Source organism: Scyliorhinus torazame, chromosome 10, assembly GCF_047496885.1.
Source record: "Scyliorhinus torazame isolate Kashiwa2021f chromosome 10, sScyTor2.1, whole genome shotgun sequence".
NCBI lineage: Eukaryota > Metazoa > Chordata > Chondrichthyes > Carcharhiniformes > Scyliorhinidae > Scyliorhinus > Scyliorhinus torazame.
In genome coordinates, this window is record NC_092716.1 from 41,941,045 (window position 1) to 41,961,270 (window position 20,226).

The 20,226-nt window shown below is 47.1% G+C and overlaps 1 protein-coding gene across 1 annotated transcript in view; it reads right to left on the reverse strand.

The window, feature by feature from the left end:
* Positions 1–1,546: 1,546 nt before the first annotated feature.
* The window catches only part of cdt1 (chromatin licensing and DNA replication factor 1), a 36,996-nt gene continuing 18,316 nt past the window's right edge, over positions 1,547–20,226 (reverse strand). Inside the window, exons 5-10 of the mRNA XM_072518002.1 lie at positions 17,399–17,544; positions 10,066–10,169; positions 7,968–8,156; positions 7,651–7,791; positions 5,435–5,636; positions 1,547–2,188 (exon numbers count right to left, since the gene is read on the reverse strand). Of these exons, the coding sequence (XP_072374103.1) occupies positions 2,025–2,188; positions 5,435–5,636; positions 7,651–7,791; positions 7,968–8,156; positions 10,066–10,169; positions 17,399–17,544 (946 nt within the window). The 3' untranslated portion in view covers positions 1,547–2,024. The remainder of the gene's footprint in view (positions 2,189–5,434; positions 5,637–7,650; positions 7,792–7,967; positions 8,157–10,065; positions 10,170–17,398; positions 17,545–20,226) is intronic.

Below are 20,226 nucleotides of genomic sequence, written 5' to 3' on the forward strand. Positions count from 1 at the left end.
TAAAAGAAATGGGAGGAAAGGAAATAAACAGGAAGGGCTCTTACACAGTGCAGTTCACTTTGATGTGTAATCATCGTTTAACAAACCGCAGCAGTCAATCTGCATACAGATCTGTCCCACAAACTGGTACATCACTCAGGAACTCACGGAGGTGCTCAAATCCAATTCCAGGATCATCTGAACGAAGGCGGTAGCCACAGGACGTACACGGTCAGGAGAGGGATAGCACAACAAGATAAATACTGGACAATCACCGCACGTCTGACAGCATCTGTGGATATAAGGGAGCTAACAATGAGTCTGGACGACTCTCATCAAAGCTACGAGTTTTTTTTTCTACATCCATCTGAACAATTTGACAGTTCCACCACCACATTCCTTCAGTAAGGTACTGGAATATCAGCATAGATCGTGCTTTCATCTTTTAAGTAGCACTTAAACCCGTTGCCTTGTGACTCGGGTGAGAGCAAGACAACCTGAACCAAAATATCAGCTGCAAGACAGACTAGGTTTTTTTTTGTGGCATGTTTACACAAAATGTTAGTTTTAACAAATAAAACGTGAGCAATGCCAAGAATATTTTGTTCATGTTCCATTAATTTCCCCATCTTTTCTCCCGTAGGACTGACAACTTTCTACCACTATCATCACTGGCAGCTTGCTGCCTCATTCGAATGGCAGCTATTCAAATGTGAGCTTTTCCAGCAAACTCCACAGCCCATCAGACATCACAGCAAAGCATTTAATTGATAGACATGTTCACTTTCAGCAGAAGCAACTGGGAGCAGGAGCATTGTTTTGTCTCCCTAACCCAGTAGTGACTTAGAATCCCTACAGTAGAGATGATCATTTGGCCCATCGAGTCTGCACCAACCCTTTGAAAGAGCACTCCACCAAGCCCACATAACCCCTCACCCCCATTCCTGTCCCAATAAACCCCTCAACTTAGTCCACGCATCTTTGAGCACTTATGGACAATTGATCATGACCAATCCATCTAACCTGCACATCTCTGGACTGTGGGTGGAAACCCACGCAGACACAGGAAGAATGTGCAAACTCCATACACACAGACAGTCACCAAGGCCAGAATTGAACCTGGGTCCTTGGCGCCACAAGGCAGCAGTGCTAACCACTGTGCTGCCAATGTGAACAAAGCTGTGCTCAGATACTCACAGCCTGACCTGTTTAACAAAGACTGATGAAAGACACACTGGATAATGGATTTGTACGGTCTGTTGAAAAGAGCCCCAAGAAAATTTGTAGAAGCGATGCGGTGTTGTAGAATAAAATCAGTGCAGTCCATAAACATATTAAAATAGAGAATAGACTTTACAGAGGGTGGTAAAAACAAAAGCTGCTTGCACAGCAAGCGGTCCTGTTTGCAAGAACATAGGTTTAAAATCTCACCTTATGGCATGGCTCATCAGGAGCTTCTGTTCACTTACAAGAGGGGAATATGTTTATTTACAACCAATTAATCCCAAATTGGTGATGCACAAAATAAAAACCAGCAAGCAAAGAAGTTACTTCAAGAAAAATGGTGCAACATTCAATCAAAATTTATTAATTTAAAAGCCTCCCTTCACACACAAACCCAACACTTGATTTTCAGTTTAACATTGATCAACAGCACACAACAGATCCTCATTGCACACAAACAGGTCAGAATCCAACTTTATAACCCTGCTACTTATTTTGGAAACAAAGCAGAAAGAAACTCCTGCTCCCGGAACACAATTCAACGGCATTACTCAAAAGCAAAACTCTTATTCTTTGAATCTTCAGTACAAAACTCAACTCGTTTTTAAAACTAGCATCTGGCAATTCCTATACAGAATCTTCAGTTGAGAAATCCAAGGATTGGACTCATTATTTCTTCCATACAAATATAACGCATCATTGCCAAGCAAACTGTTCAGACAATTCGCGCTGGGAAACAAAACACATTTCTCCTACATACTTCACAATTTTATATTTGACTTTCCAAAGCTCAGTACAGAACTTCGTCCATTAAAAAAAAATTACACTTTTTCCTCCTCTTTTATTTTTTCTGCAATTTTCTCAGCAACCACATTCAACTCCGTGCTCCTATTCAGCTTCAGGTACACGTCTTTTCTGATTTGATGGACAGTCAGCCAGCCTGGAACGATGTCAGCTAGTAACCGTAAATGTTTCTCCATTTCGTCTGAAATTCAAATCAAAAAAAAAATCACCCGATAACACCAATGTATTCCAATATTAGGACATTCCAACAGCTGACACTGGAAATTCTGCAGCAACATTTAAAATTAATTCAGCTAATCATAGAATTTACAGTGCAGAAGGAGGCCATTCGGCCCGTTGAGTCTGCACCTGCTCTTGGAAAGAGCACCCTACTTAAGTCCATGCCTTCACCCTATCCCTTTAACCCCACCTCACCTTTTTTTGGACAGTAAGGGCAATTTATCACGGCCAATCCACCTAACCTGCACATCTTTGGACTGTGGGAGGAAACCCATGCAGACACGGAGAACGTGCAGACTCCGCACAGACAGTGACCCAAGCTGGGAATCGAACCTGGGACCCTGGAGCTGTGAAGCAGCTGTGCTAACCACTATGTTACCGTGCTGCCCAATCTAAAAATTGTGACAAGAGACACAAAAGTGCTAGTCTTGTTAACGATGAGACATCTTTCACAAGATAGTAACAGGCAAGGAAAGCTGTTCAGGCTATTCGTTCATCTGCACACCCAAATAAAAATTTAAAAAATCCTAAAGCCGTCTCATTTCAGTATCCAGTGGTTCCAAGATTCACCTGGACTAGTTTTCGTGAAAAGAATTTCCGGACATCCCAAATTCACCCTTAAAATAAATTTCCACATTTGCTTTTTCCAGTCCCTCAAATATCTTGAGCACCTTGAAGGTCATTTGTCAGATTCCTTTTGAGCTTGAAAAGCCCAAGTTTCTCCAAGTTTTCTTCTCCCCTCATCTCCTCCCTCCTCCCCCACCCCAATTAAAGACCTTAGACAACCAAGTATCAGTACTAAACATCTTCTCTGTACTGCCTTCAGCACTTCAATGTCTCTGCTCTGGTGATCAGGCCCAGAAGACCTGGTCCAACAAGGAGCATGATATAATTCACAATTTCAACCTGAGCTATTGAATATGTGATGTTTATTCTTTCCTCCAATTAATAGTTTTGGAAATTTGTCAGTTTTCCAACTTTATCTACCATTTTTATTCCCACATTCATATTCTATTGGTCATTAATGACCAACTCTCCCAAATCCTCTTGCCCCTCTAGTCTGGCATAATTTGCTCATTGTCTAATTCTGGGTCGAATTTCTGAATCCAAGCCACTTCTGGAAGTTACAAACAGTAGTTGTGCCAATAAAGTCCTGGGGCACCCCATTCAATGCCCATCTCCTTGCACGCACAACGCGCCTCGGGACTCATTTTTAAACAGGCAGATTCCCGTTCCAGTGTTCACCCTGCATCCCTAATACACATGGGAACGTTATCAAATTCCATTATGAAATCATCACAAGGCTTTCCCAAACACCACATGGCATGCTCATTGATGGTTTGGGGGATAATATCACTGCTGGCTATGGTGCTAAGCTGGGGAGGTCAGAAAGGTCTCCCAAGTTAAATACTGAGTTAAGTGTGGCTAATCCAATTGGACTCAGCAATATGGGTTAAGAGAGAGCAAAAATAAAATCAGATGGAGGTTGCCAGTGAGAGTTATATCAAGTTGAGTGTAGTGATAGTGTCAGTGTACTCTTATTCATTTAAAAATCTCTTAGGCAGCCTTACAGTACATTGCTGTGTCCAAAAGACCATATCCCATTTAATATCAGTACAGTAATGAAGATCAGAAGAGTGGTGAAATTATATCATATAAATTACTTGGATGAAGGTACGGTTGTTCAATTTATTGATGGCACAAAGTTAGGTAGGAAAGTAAATTGCAAAGAGGACATAAGGAGGCTACAAAGGGACATAGGTTAAGTCTAGCAAATGGGAGTATAACACGGGTATATGAGAAATGGTCCATTTTGGCAGGAATAAAAGAGCTTATTTTCAAAATGCTGAGAGATTGCAGAGTTAGGAGGTGAAGAGGGATCTGGGTATCTTACTGCATGAATCACAAAAGGCTAGTACACCGGTACATCAGGTAACAAGTAATAAAAAAGTCAGCATTTGGTATGAGGGTAGGGAGTTGTACAGAAACCATATCTGGAGTAGTCTGTACAGTATTGGTCTCCTTATTTAAGGAAAGATGCCCATCTTCTCGCACGCAAAACACGCCTAGGGACTCATTATTAAACAGGCGTTAGCAGTTCAGGGAAGGTTTACTAGACTAATATCTGGAATGAGCAGTATTAAGAGGAAAAGTTGGGAGTGGTTAGGTTTGTATTCACTAAAGTCTAGAAGAGTAAGAGGAGACTTGATCGAAACCTTCAAGATCCTTTAGACACAGGGCAGCACGGTGGCACAGTGGTTAGCATTGCTGCCTCACGGCGCTGAGGTCCCAGGTTCGATCCCGGCTCTGGGTCACTGTCCGCATGGAGTTTGCACATTCTCCCCGTGTTTGCGTGGGTTTCGCCCCCCACAACCCAAAGATGTGCAGGGTAGGTGGATTGGCCACCCTAAATTGCCCCTTAATTGGAAAGAATGAATTGGGTACACTAAATTTATAAAAAAGATCCTTTAGACACGGTTATTGAGGATATTTCCTTTTGTCGCACAATCTAGAACTAGGGGCCACTGTTGGGTCCCGAGTCTCTGGAACTCTTCCTCAAAGGGCAGTGGAAACAGCAGAATTTGTGACTATTTTAAGGCGGAATTTGATAGATTTTTGATTAATGGGGGGTGGAAGGTCATCAGGCATAGGGAGAAATGTGGGGTTGAAGTTACAATCAGATCAGCCATGATCTTCTGGAATGGTGCAGTAGGGACAGAGGAGATCAACTCTTGCTCCTAATGTTTATATGTAATGTTTATTTACAACCCCTTACTGATCCAGGCTCTTAAACGCCATATTGTGCAAGCATGGCAAATTGTCAGATGCAGAGATCACCCACAGCATTGTTGAAAAATAGTTATGACAATGTCAGTTCGTGGTGTATGTTTCCCTTGAGGGCATATTGGACTGAACACATTTCACAATGAACAAATGGAAACACAGCAGTCAGGTCTTCTGCATTAAATAAACCCCACCACATAAAAACAAATAAAGAAAGAACAGGTCTGGAAGGAGGATTGTTTTACGATCAGATCACAATAATATAACCTGCAAACTAGTCCAGTTGCATGGTAACCTGAAGCACCGCTACTCTATGGAGTTGATTTATTAATATCGTATTCACGGCAGTATCCACCAAGTCAGCATCACATTTTGTCGGTCATATTAGAATAATCAATTGACCATCACTCCAGGATTAAATTACCTAGGGCCATCACTGAGCGATAGCTGTCAACCACTCTGTTGCACGCCACTGTAATAATCAAAGCTGATTTCTTCTCTGCCACAAAGACATTGCGCAGAATTCTTATTATCTCAGGAAGTCGCATCATCATATGGAGCCGCTCTGTTTGTGCAGCAGTTCTGGTCATTGTTGCTTTCATTTTCTGAGCTTCTTTGGCACGAATCTATAAAAATGTCTTAATTGTTTTAGTGCTTGTGCCTCTAAATCAATATACACAATTGTTAAATACAAATCTCTAAGCAGCAAAACAGAAATTCTTCATCAAACCAAAAAGGGAAAAAAGAAAGACTCATTACAATTTACTTTGAATATTAAACCCATGGAAAATGCTGCTCATCGTTATTGCAATAAGGACAAAGATTACAGCTCAGGAACTGGCCCGTCGGCCCTCCAAGTCGGCGCCGATAATAATGCCCCAACTTTTTTTAAAAAAACCTTCCGCCCTTACTTGGTCCGTATCCTCTATTTTCTCCCTATTCACGTATCCATCCGGATGCCTCTTAATGTTGCTAATGTGCCTGCTTCTACCATGTCCTCTGGCAGCGCGTTCCAGGCACCCACCACTCTCGGAGTGAAAAACTTACCCTGCACAACTCCCTTTCAAACTTTTCCCCCTCTCACCTTGAGCCTGGGCCCCCTTGTAATTGACACTTCCACCGTTGGAAAAAGCTCGACTGTCCACCCTGTCTATGCCTCTCAATGTTGTAGACTTCTATCAGGTCTCCCCTCAGCCTTTCCAGTGAAAACAATCTTAGTTTATTCAACCTCTCCTCATAACCAATATCTGCGAGACCAGGCAATACCCTGGTGAACTTCGTTGCACTCTCTCCAAAGCTTCCATGTTCTTCTGATAATGTGGTGACCAGAACCACACTCAATACTCCAAATGCAGCCTAACTAAGGTTTTATATAGCTGCAACATGATTTCCCAACTCTTGTACTCAATGCCCCGGCTGATGAAGGTAAGCGTGCCATATGCCTTATTTCTTACCTTGGCCACCTGTGTTGCCACTTTTAGGGAACTGTGGACCTGCACACCCAGATCCCTCTGTATGTTAATGGTCCCAAGGGTTCTGCCATTTACAAATTCATACGTGGATTTGATCCTCTAAAATGCACCACCTCGCATTTGGCTGGATTAAACTCGATCTGTCATTTCTGTGCCCAAGACTCCAATCTATCTATATTCTGTTGTATCCTCTGACAATCCTTGGCACTATCAGCAACAATCTTAAGAGTCATCTGCAAACTTACTAATCAGACCACCCACATTTTCCTCCAGATCATTTATACGTGCTACAAACAACAGAAGTCCCCGCACTGATCCCTGCAGAACACCACTAGCTACAGATCTCCGTTCTGATAAAATACCCTTCCACAGCGACACTGGTTTCTATATCGAAGCCAGTTCTGTATCCATCTAGCCAGCCCACTCCAAATCCCATGTGATTTTTAGTTTTTGTACCAGTCTGCCATGTGGACCTTGTCCAATGGCTTACTACAGTCCATATAAGCTACATCCACAGCCCTTCCATCATCAATTTTCTCTGCCATCTCTACAAAAAACTCAATCAAGTTGCTGAGATCTGCCAATCGAGGAACATGCCATTGATTGTAACCCTTGAAGCCAGGTTCAGAGTCTATTTATTAAGGTGCAAAAATAAAATGTGTAGGACTGTCCGCAACAGGAAAAAGGGATTGAAGTGTTACATAATGGAGTTAGGGAAGAGGAATTCGATCAAGTACAGTGTGATGCTCTCAAAAACATGCCTCCATTGGATACAATTAGTTACACACAAGATGAATGAATGGCAAAATTGCATTTACTGTTTTATAGCATTAACGTTTATTTAATAATGCTTTTGGAAGTGGCATCCAAGACTCAGGAGTGTACCGTTATACACGTGTTACAGTAAAAAAAAAAAGGGAAGCTGCCACTGTTCTTTGCAAAGACATGTTCACTTTTTACAACAGCACAATGGATATTACACAACCAAACTATTAATCGATTACTGCAGGAAGCTAGAGTAAGTTTCTACGTTTCTCAGTAATATTCACTGTTGACTCTGGATATGAACCACATTTTCCTACAAAAATGTTTGCACACGAGGGACATTTTTGATAATTTGATTCATTAAGCTTAGATTTTAAATGTCTCATGGTCACTCTCCGCTTACCCTCTCGAGCAGACTCTGGGAAATCCCTTTCAGTGCACCAGGACTTGGGCTCACAACATTTGATTCAGTCTTCTGCTCCGTGGAAGCAGCCATGGCCGTTTCTACAGTTTTGAGGGCCATGTTGGCAAGTGCTTTTTCCATCTGAAAATAGAAGTAGCCATGCAAGTACAAAATTTAGTAAAGTGCGCTTATTGTAATGGGAAACACCGACAGTACACCTAAAGCACACAAAGACCCTACTCTCACACCCAGTCCCACCCCACAATATGCTTAGGATCTGAATTTAACATTCAATTGGATTGCTGGTTTAACACTACCTTTGGTGTCATCATACTTCGAGCTTTATCCAGCACTTCGCGAGCAGTTGTTAGCTTCTCGAAATCTGGAGGTTGGGGCAACTCTGCAGCAGTAATATCTGGAATTTCATCCACATTAAAGCGTGGGTGCCATCGTGTTAGCTTGTTATCTGGCACATGCATTGGTGGGTCAAGAGAAGCCAGGAATATCTGGAGGGAGATAATGGGCAAAATGACAGACGCTTATTTTTGCTGTTGTTGAAATTTCTACTTTTTTTGTTTTAAAAATCAAACTGTATCTCTCAGCCACTGCCCTCGCAACAGGACTTGCGCATTTAGAATTTATTGCCAAGCGAAAACCTTGAAACCAACGCTGAACCAAGAATGCAGCTGGACCACACCTTGCCCGGCAGTACATGCATTAGCATTTAACCGCTCATCTTTCCCACATAACTCAGTGGGGATTTTCTGCCCAAGAATCGTTCATACAAAAATGAGCATCATATTTCATTTACAAAAAAAAAGTGTTTGACTCGTAAACTAATGCAGAAATTCTTAACCATGTCAAATTGAATGGTGGGACAAAACAAGATCCGATCCCGCAGAACTCTTGATCAGATTAAGTTTATATATCAGACAACATGGCTGGAGGTAACATGATGGTTGATTATGGAAAAGTACAAGATACAGACTGTTAACCATCTACAAAAGGAAATGTTCCAGTACATTCACTTGCACAACAAAGCCTAGGCTTCGTTCAAATATTATACCCAAATAGATTTTCTTTTTGATTACTTTATTTAAGCTGAAGCAGCTGGTGGAATTTGAAGTAATAATCTGGAATGGGAAAGCTAATCTTGGAAACCATTGTCGATTTGTTGTAAAAACCCATCCGATTCAATCGTGGCCTTTAGGGAAGGAAATCTGTCGTTTTTAAACCTGATCTGGTCTACTTGTGACTCCAGACCCACATATATATGTGGTCGACTCTCAACAGACCTCTGAAAGAGTGCAGCGAGTCACTCGGATAAAGGGAAATTAGGGATGTGCAACAAGCGCTGGTCTGGCCAGTGACCCATGAAAGAGTAAAGAGCTCCTTGGGGTTTTAAAAAAAAACTTCAGTCCATCATCTGGCTGCTTTTTAAAGGTTCTTTCACGAGATATGGACATCACTGGTCAGGTGAGCATTTGTTGCCCATCCCCATGTGTCCTTGACAAGGTGGTGAGCAGCCTTTGTGACCTGCTGCAGTCCATGTGCTGTAGGTACACCCACAGTGCTGTTAGGAAGGGAGCATGGGAATTTTGACTCCGCAACAGCGATGTATTTCCAAGTCAGGATGAGGTGTGGCTTCTTGCAGGCACTAGTGCTCCCATGCATCTGCTGCTCTTATCCTTCTGGGTGGTAAGGGTTTGTGGGTTGGGAAGGTGCTGTTTAAGGAGGCTCAGTGAATTGCTGCAATAACTTGTAGATGGTACACACTGCTGCCACAGTGAACATCCTCACTTCTGACCTGTATGATGGAGGGATAACCATTGATGAAGTAGCTGAAGATGGTTGGACCTAGATCACTACACTGAGGAACACCTGCAGTGATGTCCTGGAACGGAGATGGACTGACCCCAAACCACCACAACCACCTTATTTTGTATGACTCCAACCATTGGAGTTTGCCCAAATCCTCATTGACGTCAGTTTTGCTAGGGCCTGGGCATCCAAGGCAATCACTCTCTCCACCTCTCTTTATGAAGCACCTGAAACGTGATCCAGTTGGTACTAAAAATGCTCCTCTTAGAAACACACACAAAATTGTACCTCTTTGCTCATCACAACGAAGCACTGATGATAGTGGCTGTAAATCAACATCCACAAAATAGCATTGCTGGATTGTATTTAAAGCATAAAATCACAGCCTATTGCAGAACTGATCAAAATATCAGTGGGAAGCCCCAATCATTTATCCTCGCCAGCAACGCTACCCAGTGAAACTACTGAACCACAGGTTTTGGGTAACCTAGTGTCACTGCTGCTGGGTTATTTAAGCTACAGTGTTGCTTCAAGCATCACTCTTACCACTAGAGTCAAGACAAAATGCCCTATCGGATCACCGACTCAACTCACCTTATGGTACTGCTTCACAATGCTTACAAGGTTTCGGCTGAAGATGCGGCGCCGCAGAAGTAAATGAGATGCAGTCAGTTGTGTGTGGCCATCAGAATTCTCCTCTTGGGAAAGGAGGAAAATTGCATTTAAATTAATATATATATTTTTAAAAAATAAGGTTCCTTTGTCCCCAATAGCAGTAACTGAGGTGATATTTAGTCCCATGGTTACCTTCTACCTACAATGAGACTGAATGAGGGTAATAGAGTACAGAAAGGGGCACAACACAACGGAGCCCAATTTGATCCTCAAGAGATATTCATTTTTCTGCATGGGTCACTAGGTAACTTTCAGGAAGGGACTCCGTGACCCGCTTTCTGACGCCCAGCCCCAGTGCAGAGAGATCAGTTGTCACACCCAAATGAAGACCATCGGACTCCAAAAGGAGAACGGACCCTGGAGCACTCTGACCAGTGTGGCTCAGTTACACATCGCCCTTACCCAAATGTAGATCAGAGAAAAGTTCAAGGAAAGAACAATGAACAGTCAAAAGTGCCTTAACCAGTTTGACAGTTATTTACACCTACTTTGACAGTTATTTACACAGGCAACACATGTTTCTATCCCATTTTCCTCTCCTTTAATTCCCTGACTCACAGCAGAGCTCCATAAAAGTGCTAGGTGTTGCCAAAACGTCATCAAGCCAGCTGTCAAAGCAGGAATGCACCTTGTCCAAAATCTCTAGTTTCAGTTTAAAGGAATTCACGCAACAGACTCCCCGAGGCAAACTTATTTCCTGGACCACTGGCCAGTGAAAGCCATTTCAGGATAAACTTGTTTTGTTTTTTTATTAAAAGGTAGGACAGCATCATTAGAGCGGGAGAACTGGGCACTCGGGAGCAGAGCGATCCGGCTAACCTCCCCCCATGCACAGCAGCAGAGCGCAGGGCAGGATGAGCGGCGGCCCGGACCAAAGCTGAAACCAGGCCAGCAGGAACGAACAACGACACCCACCCCTCCAGGCAGGAGAGCGCAGGGCAAGACGAGCGGCGGCCCGGACCAAAGCGGGGACCAAGCCAGCAGCAAGGACCGACCCCCCCCCCCCCACCATCCAAGCGGCGACCACCACGAGGCAGGAACAAAGAGGGACTCCCGGACAGAATCCTCTCTCTTAACCCTGGGCGAGTGAGGGGAAAGTAAAAAGAACTTCCCTTTCGCAAAAACAAAACTCTGAAAAGAATTTTTTTTAAGAGAAAGTCATTTTTTCACTTTTTTGTTTAACGAAAACAAATTCTCTTGAAAAGAATTTTATTTTTTAAAAAAGTGGTCAAGGAGAGAAGGGAGAGGAAAAGAAAAAGGGGGGGAAAACCAGAAGGGAGCCAAAGCAGAGGGAGAAGGGGCACCAAAAGCAGACGGGGCAATGCACGAGCCCGTTCAGGCGAGCTAATCAGCGCACGAAGCGGCAGAAGGGAAGATTTGCCACAACAAAAAGAACTGGGCAGACAGAAACATTTTCCCCCTGGGCCGGGGGGGGGGGGGGAGAGAGACGACGACACTGGAAGGCAGCCTTTGCCGAGGCGCTGAGGGAACATTAGCAGGAAAATAAGGCAGAGGCTAGGGCAGACATGGAGGCCGCAGTGCAGGCAGCAATGGCCAAGGCCCTGGCGGAGGTGCAGCAGGCCCTGGGCAGACCAGAGGAGAAACTGGAAGCCCAAGAAGCGACCATTAAGGAGCTGGAGAAAGCCACGCCTGACATGAGCGACCGGATCACGGCCCTGGAGAAGGTGGCGGCGAGACTGGGCATAACACAGGAGAGCCTGAAGAGTAGAGTGGACGATCAGGAAAGCCGCACGAGAAGGCAAAATAAATGTAAGGATAGTGGGCTTACCAGAGAGGATAGAGGGTAGAAACCCCACGGCATACGTGGCCGAGATGCTGGGCAACTTAGTGGGGAGAAAAACCTTTCCCAACCCACCAGAAATGGACAGAGCACACCGGTCGCTGCGCCCAAAGCCCAAGGCAGGGGACCACCCGAGAGCAGTTATAGCTAAACTGCACCGGTACCAAGATAGGGAAACAATCCTGCGCTGGGCCAGGAAAACAGAACCTGCTAATGGGAAGGACACTTCATTAGAATTTACGAGGACATTGGGGCAGACCTAGCCAGGAGACGGGCTGAATTCAATAGAGCGAAAGCAGCTCTTCACAAGAACAAAGTGCGTTTTGGTGTGCCGTACCCAGCGAAACTCTGGGTCACATACCAAGAAAGAGAATACTTCCTCACAGCCCCTGCCGAAGCAAACAAGTTTGTCGAAGAACACGGGCTGGAAAACCAGCAGCTGAGGTAGAAATAAGGGGCCCCTGGTAAGGGGCAACAACACGCCGACGGGAGGGGGGCAACGGCAGGCTCCCCCGTCCCCACGGCAAGCGCACCCCGAACAAAAAACAAACCACTGCCCGAGGGACCGCTTCAGGTGGGAGGCCAGGCCCCAGCACGTGGGAACGAGAGTAGCGGAGAAGGGAGAGCAAGCAAGAGGAGTGCAGGGTAGGATAGGGGAAGAGCGGGCGGAAAATCACAGAGGCCAGGCAGGGGACCAGGTAAGTATGGTTAAGGTTAATCCCACAGGAGCGAGGAGACAGAAGGCCCCCCCCACCAGGATAGTCACCTGGAATGTAAGGGGACTCAACGGCCCAGTGAAAAGATCCAGAGTCCTCAAACACCTAAGAAATACGAGGGCCGACATAGGTGCGTCTCTTAGAGGAAGACTGAGAGAGCAGGACCGACTGCAGAAAGGGCTGCGTGGGACAAACCTACCATCCCTGCTATGGGACAAAGGACAGGAGGGGTGACGATATTGATCGGCAAGAGGACGATATTTAGGGCGACAAAGACGGTTACGGATCCAGGGTGACAATACGTCATGGGGCACCGGTAGTACTAGTTAACGTGTACGCACCCAACTGGGACGACACGAGCTTCATCAAGAAGACCATGGCAGAAATCCCTGACATTGTGTCGCACCGGCTAATCATGGGGGGACGGGGACGGCGGCGTGGGGAGAGACTTCAACTGTGCACAGGAGCCAACGACAGACAGATCCAACCCCAAAACAGGGAAAACCTCAAGCATGGCATGGGAACTCACTTTATGGAACAGATGGGAGCGGTGGACCCCTGGAGGTTCGCCCACCCAGGGGAGAAGGAGTTCTCCTTCTTCTCCCCAGTACACAACGTATACACCAGAATTGACTTCTTTGTGGTGGGGAAAACAGTGCTTCCGGAGATAGACAAAGTGGAATACTCCTCAATTGTGACATCAGACCACGCTCCACATTACATGGACGTGAGGCTGGAGACGGGCAGGGCCCAATGCCCCACATGGAAGTTGGACATTGCCCAATAGCTGACAAGGCCTTCAACGAAAAGATATCGCAGGCCATAGCAGAGTACAAGGAGAACAACCAGAACGGGGAGGTCTCACTCTCCACGTTCTGGGAAGCGCTAAAAGCCGTACTGAGAGGGGAAATCATCGCTTTCAAAGCACGAATAGGGAGGAAGGGGTGGCTAGGCAGCAGCTGGTCGACTACATACTGGAGGTAGACCGTAAATAATCCGAGGCCCCGACCGTAGAGCTCCTGACGGAGAGGAAAGAGCTACAAATGAACTTTGATCTGCTCTCCACCAGGAAAGCAGTGCACCAACTCCGCCAGGCACCACCAGAGAAATTGCACATATCAGGGATACGAGAGGCACATTAGAAACAGAAAAGATCAACAAAACCTTCAGGGCCTTCTACCAAGGGCTGTACACCTCAATGGGGGAGTCCGGGATGAAACGGTTCCTTGATGGACTGGACATTCTAGTCGTGGGGGAGGGCAGAAAACGGAGCTTGGAAGCACCACTAGCACTGGGAGAGATCATGGACAGGATTAGCTCCATGCAGACGGGGAAGGCGCCGCGACCAGGCGGGTTCCTGGCGGACTTCTACGAAATAATTTGCGACAGCACTGGCCCTGCAGCTGCGGGAGATGTTCACAGACTCGTTAGGTAGGGGCACAATGCCACCCACGCTAGCACAGGCCTCAATCTCGCTGATACCCAAGAAAGACAAAGACCCAACGGAATGTGGGTCATACAGACCCATCTCACTGCTGAATGCAGATGCCAAAATACTGGCCAAAAGGCTAGAAGACTGTGTACCTGAGGTGGTCGCAGAGGGCCAGAAGGGCTTTGTCAGAGGTAGACAGCTTACCTCAAACATTAGGCACCTGCTGAACGTAATAATGACCCCTTCCGGGGAGAGAACACCAGAGGTGATAGTCTCCCCGATGCAGAAAAGGCCTTTGACAGAGTCGAATGGAAATACCTGAGGTACTGGAGCAATTCAGGCTTGGAACAGGGTTCACCTCCTGGGTAAAGCTCCTATACAACGCTCCCCTGGCGAGCGTATGGACCAACAACACCAACTCCCGATACTTCCAGCTGCACAAGGGCACCAGACAAGGATGCCCACTGTCCTCGCTGCTGTTCGCTCTAGCGATCGAACCCACTAGCAATCATGCTCAGAGCAGCAAAAAGCTGGAGGGGTATCCGTAGAGGAGGCAGAGAGCACAGAGTCTCATTCTATGCAGATGACCTGCTCCTCTACATTTTGGACCCACAAAGCAGCATGGACGGAATCATCGCGCTCCTGAAAGAGTTTGGCGCCTTCTCGGGCTACAAACTCAACATGAGCAAAAGAGAGATCTTCCCGGTACACACAAGTAGGGGGGGGGGGCAGCACTAACGGGACTGCCGTTTAAACAAGCCCGACACAAATTCCGCTACCTGGGGATCCATATAGCCCATGACTATGAAAAGGGATCCACAAATGGAACGTCACCACTCTGACGGAGGAAGTAAAAAAAGACCTGCAAAGATGGAACACACTCCCACTCTCCCTCGTGGGGAGGAGTCCAGGCGATCAAAACTGCCCAGGTACCTCTTCCTACTTCGATCCATTCCGATCTACATCCCCAAGGCATTTAGCCTCCCAAACCTACAATTCTACCACTGGGCAGCGACGGCCGAGTGAATAAGGGGATGGATCAAGGAGCCAGAAGCAGAGTGGGTGCGCGCGGAAGAGGCCTCCTGCATGGGGACCTCCCTCCGGGCCCTCGCCACGACAGCACTCCCATCCCCACCCAAAAAACACTCCAGCAGCCCGGTGGTGATAGCCACCCTCCAATCCTGGAACCAACTACGGCAGCAATTTGGACTGACCAAAATGTCGGACAAAGCTCCCATCTGCAACAACCATAGGTTCACACCAGCACTGACAGACGCCACCTTCAAAAGGTGGGGGCAGGGCGAAGGGCCACTGACAGTCAGGGACCTATACACAGACGGCAGGATCGCAACACTGGACGAACTGACAGAGAAATTCCAGCTAGCCAGGGGGAACGAGCTAAGGTATCTACAACTCAAAAACTTCCTACGAAAGGAGACAAGGACGTACCCACAACTGCCACGACAGATACTACTGGAAGAGATACTGGACGTAAGCATACTAGAGAAAGGAAACTGTAGCGACATGTATGACCGACTGGTAGGGAGGGCCGACACCGTACTGGACGCAACAAGAAAGAAATGGGAGGAGGATCTGGGGATTGAAATAGGGTGGGGACTCTGGAGCGAAGCACTGCACCGGGTCAACACCAACTCCACGTGCGCAAGGCTCAGCCTAACGCAGCTCAAAGTGGTTCATAGAGCCCACTTAACAAGAACCCGGATGAGTAGGTTCTTCCCGGAGGTGGAGGATAGATGTGAACGGTGCCAAGGAGGCCCACATGTTCTGGTCTTGCCCCAGACGTGCGTGTTACTGGACAGCCTTCTTTGAGGTAATGTCCAAAGTGGTGGGGATGAGGGTGGAGCCATGCCCGAAAGTGGGGGTCATAGATTATCATAGAATTTACAGTGCAGGAGGCCATTTGGCCCATCGAGTCTGCACCGGCTCTTGGAAAGAGCACCCCACCCAAGGTCAACACCTCCACCCTATCCCCATAACCCAGCAACCCCACCCAACACTAAGGACAATTTTGGACACTAAGGTCAATTTATCAAGGCCAATCCACCTAACCTGCACATCTTTGGACTGTGAGAGGAAACCGGAGCACCCGGAGGAAACCCGCGCACACACGGGGAGGATGTGCAGACTCCGCACAGACAGTGACCCAAGCCGGAATCGAACCTGGGACCCTGGAGCTGTGAAGCAATTGTGCTATCCACAATGCTACCGTGCTGCCCGTGGCTGGTCTTCGAGGTTTCAGACCAGCCAGATGTACTCCTGGGGAGGGTGGACGCCCTTGCCTTTGCCTCCCTGATCGCCCGCCGTACAATCCTGTTCAGCTGGCGGTCAGCAGCGCCACCCAAAGCTGCAGCCTGGCTGTCCGACCGCTCAGAATCTCTCCAAATGGAGAAAATCAAATTTGCTATCCGAGGGTCAAACGACGGCTTCCACAGGACGTGGGAGCCATTCACCCAATTGTTCCGGGACCTGTTTGTGGCCAACGAACAAGCAGAAGAATAGCCAGGTAGCCAAGAATCAGGGGAAAGTAGCCAAAGCATGAGGGAGAGATAGACCGGGAAGGGGGGGGGGACCCCAGCTAAACCCTAGGGGGAAGGAAAGGCAAACCACAGGAGGGGGGGGGGGGGGGGAGGCAGGGAACAAGAGAGGAGAACCAGGGAGGTGGGGGGAGGGGGAGAGAGAGGCAGGGAAATGACAGCTGGAAGGAGGGCCCGGGATACGATAACAAATTTGGCATCTCCAGGAACAGAGAACAAGGAGAATCCAGGCGAAAGACGGGAAGAACGGCTGAAGCGGAGGTGAGCGTGAGACGACAACAGCAGCGAGATCCGTCCGGGAGAAGCAAGTGACAACACCAACACCAAACCTATTCCGAGTATTGCCCACTGTAATTGTTTCTCCGGCACCCAAATGTAGATTTACCACCCGGTCTCCACATCTCCCCCCCACACAAACAGTCGCCTACTTATGTGTTGTAAATAATGTTGCCAGTTGCACAGAGTGGCTGCTATTGAGCTGGTGCACAATACCCTACCAGTTATTTTATTTTTATTATTACTTTCTTTTTGGTATGTTTGGGTGTGCCCTTCTCTCTCTCTCTCTATATATATATATATATATATATATATATATATATATATATTCTTATTCTGTGTACATAACGGTAAATATACTTTGTTCAAAAACCCAATAAAAACATTTATAAATAAAAAAGTAGGACAGCAAAAAGCTGCAGCACATTATCCTCAAACGAAGCCCAAACCAAATACAATTCACATAATTTACCTCCTTCAAATACAGGATCAACAGTGAGCTGGTAGCTGGATCTCTTCACAGAGTCACTCCATGTTGGGATTCCCTTTTCCTGCCTGAACTTGTAGGCAGACGGGTAAACCGTCTTAATCTGCCCAACATTTCGTTCTTCAAATTTCCTATAAAAGGTATTACAAGGTGACTGCTCAAGTAGGTTAACGAAACAACTGACCTGGCAATTACTTCTACAATGCACTGGTTCTCCAGGCATTTTGATTCTGTACACATTTAAAAGTCTCTAAAACTTCCATCCCTAAGCAAGGTGAATGCATCAAAAATAAAGTTTTCTACCTAGGTCTGCGATATTTCTCAATTTTTCCTTCAATCCATTTATAAATGTTTCCCAAATTTTCTAAAACACCAACTTTGAAATGGAACAATTTCACTTTTAGGAAAGCTGTTCCTTTTTAAAAAATATTTTAAAAATATACAGTATCCAATTATCTTTTTCCAAATAAGGCAACACGGTGGCGCAGTGGTTAACACTACTGTCTCACGGCGCCGAGGTCCCAGGTTCGATCCTGGCTCTGAGTCACTGTCCGTGTGGAGTTTGCTCATTCTCCCAGTGTTTGTGTGGGTTTCGCCCCCACAACCCAAAGATGTACAGGGTAGGTGAATTGGTCATGCTAAATTGCCCCTTAATTCGAAAAAAGAAATTGGGCACTCAAAACTTAAAAAAAAAATCTTTTTCCAATTAAGACAGTTTAGCGTGGCCAATCCACCCAACCTACACATCTTTGGGCTGTGGGGTGAAACCCACAGCAGACACGGGGAGAATGTGCAAACTCCACGCAGACAGTGACCTGGAGCCATCCGGGGTCCTCGGCGCTGAGAGGCAGCAGTGCTCACCACTGTGCCATCGTGCCGCCCAGGAAATCTGTTCCTGTCCCGAGGAACACTCACCTAATTCCTATTATTCAGTAATTAGGAAAGTGACAGAAATTAACGCAATGTTACAAAAAGAGTGCAATGTACCCAAAGCCAACAATATTTTCTTTGTCTGTATGAAAAAGTCATCATGCTTCAAAGTTATTCTATGCAACGAGCTGAGAAGCAATAAACATATTTATATAATCACAAGATTTTTTAAATGACCATAGAAGAATACTATTGGGAATTTTCTTTCTTGCTTTATAGTTTTACACACTTTATAGTTGCAGAGTTTAGGTGTTCTCCAACTGGAAGTTGGCACAACACTAGCACAATATTAGTATCTTCTTCCAACTGATGCCCATTGTTAAGTAATGGGTTAAGAGTTAAGTAATGCATTAAGAGACATTGCAATTAGTTGTCTCATTTATGTTAAGTATCCAATGATTGACACTGATATGTAAAGGGGCTTCAGGTGGCCCTTGTGTCAGGTGGTGTTGTTAAGAGTTTTGTGCAGAGGCGGTGGAACTGAAACAAATGGTGTTTGGTGAAAAGGAACAGGACGACTTCCGGTTGCGGCTATGCGGAGCTAAGTCGCACATTCGGCAGCTCCCGCTAAAAACTGACTTTTGGGCTCTTTTCAGAGCCCCCCAACGGCATTTTTTCGACGTTGCCCGGTGTGGGAAGGAGAGTACAATAGTTCCCCGACAGTGTATGGCTTGGACCAGGAGAAGGGCGACTAAAAAAGTGGTGGTGAACCCAAAGAAGGTGCGAGGGAAGGAGCAAAATGGCGGCTGGCGGGGACCAGGCAGCGTGGATGCAGTGGGCGCAGGAGGTTATCCATCACTGCTTCAGGGAGATTAAAGCGGACCTGCTGGAGCCGATGAAGGCTTCAATCGACAAGCTGCTGGAGACCCAGACGGCGGTGATCCGCGAGGTCCAGCAACGAGATCTCAGGCCTTGCGGTAAAGGTGGAGGCGCATGGGACGCTCCACAAGAAATGACAGGAACGGTTCGAGGAGATGGAGAATTGGTCGAGGCGGTAGAATTTGTGGATTCTGGGCCTCCCGGAGGGGCCGGACGTGGGGGCCTGTGGTCACCATGCTAAACTCGCTGATGGGAGCGGGGTCCTTCCAGGGGCCCCTGGAGCTGGAAGGGGCCCACAGAATGCTGGCAAGGAGGCCCAAGGTTAACAAGCCACCGCGGGCGGTGCTGGTGCGGTTTCATCGGTTCGCTGATCAGGAGTACGTGCTCAGGTGGGCCAAGAAAGAGAGGAGCAGCAGGTGGGAGAACGCAGAGGTTCGAATATACCAGGACTGGAGTGCGGAGGTGGCAAAGAGGAGGACCGGGTACAATCGAGCGAAGGCGGTGCTGCACAGGAAGGGGGTGAAGTTTGGCATGCTGCAGCCGGTGCGACTGTGGGTCACCTACAAGGACCGGCACCATTATTTTGAGTCTCCAGAGGAGGCGTGGGCCTTTGTTCAGGCCGAGAAACTGGACACAAACTGAGGGTCGGGATGGGTGGTCGGGGATTGCTGTTGGGGTGTTACACTTTGAGGTGGGGGGGGGTTCTTTGCTCTTATTTCGGTTTGGTTCGATGAGGGTGGTTAGGGTGGGTTGGGCACGGTTTTGGTTGGGTCTGTCGGTTGGGCTCTTGGAGCGGGGTAAGTAAATGGAGTGGGGTGGATGGCCGGTAGTGGGGATGGGGTCCCGCGGGGAAGGGTGAAGTCAGAGTCGGGGGTGAGGGGACTGGGCCTGTAAAAGGAGCGGAGACAGAGGTGGCGGGGCCAGGCAGGTGGAAAGCGCGGGCTTTTTCCCGTGCGGAAGGCTGGAGGGGGCGGGGCCAGGGAAGCGAGGGTTGTTTCCCACGCTTGGGATGGAAGGGGGAAAGCGCAGAGCCTGTGGATGGGTAATGGAGGAGGAGGGCATGT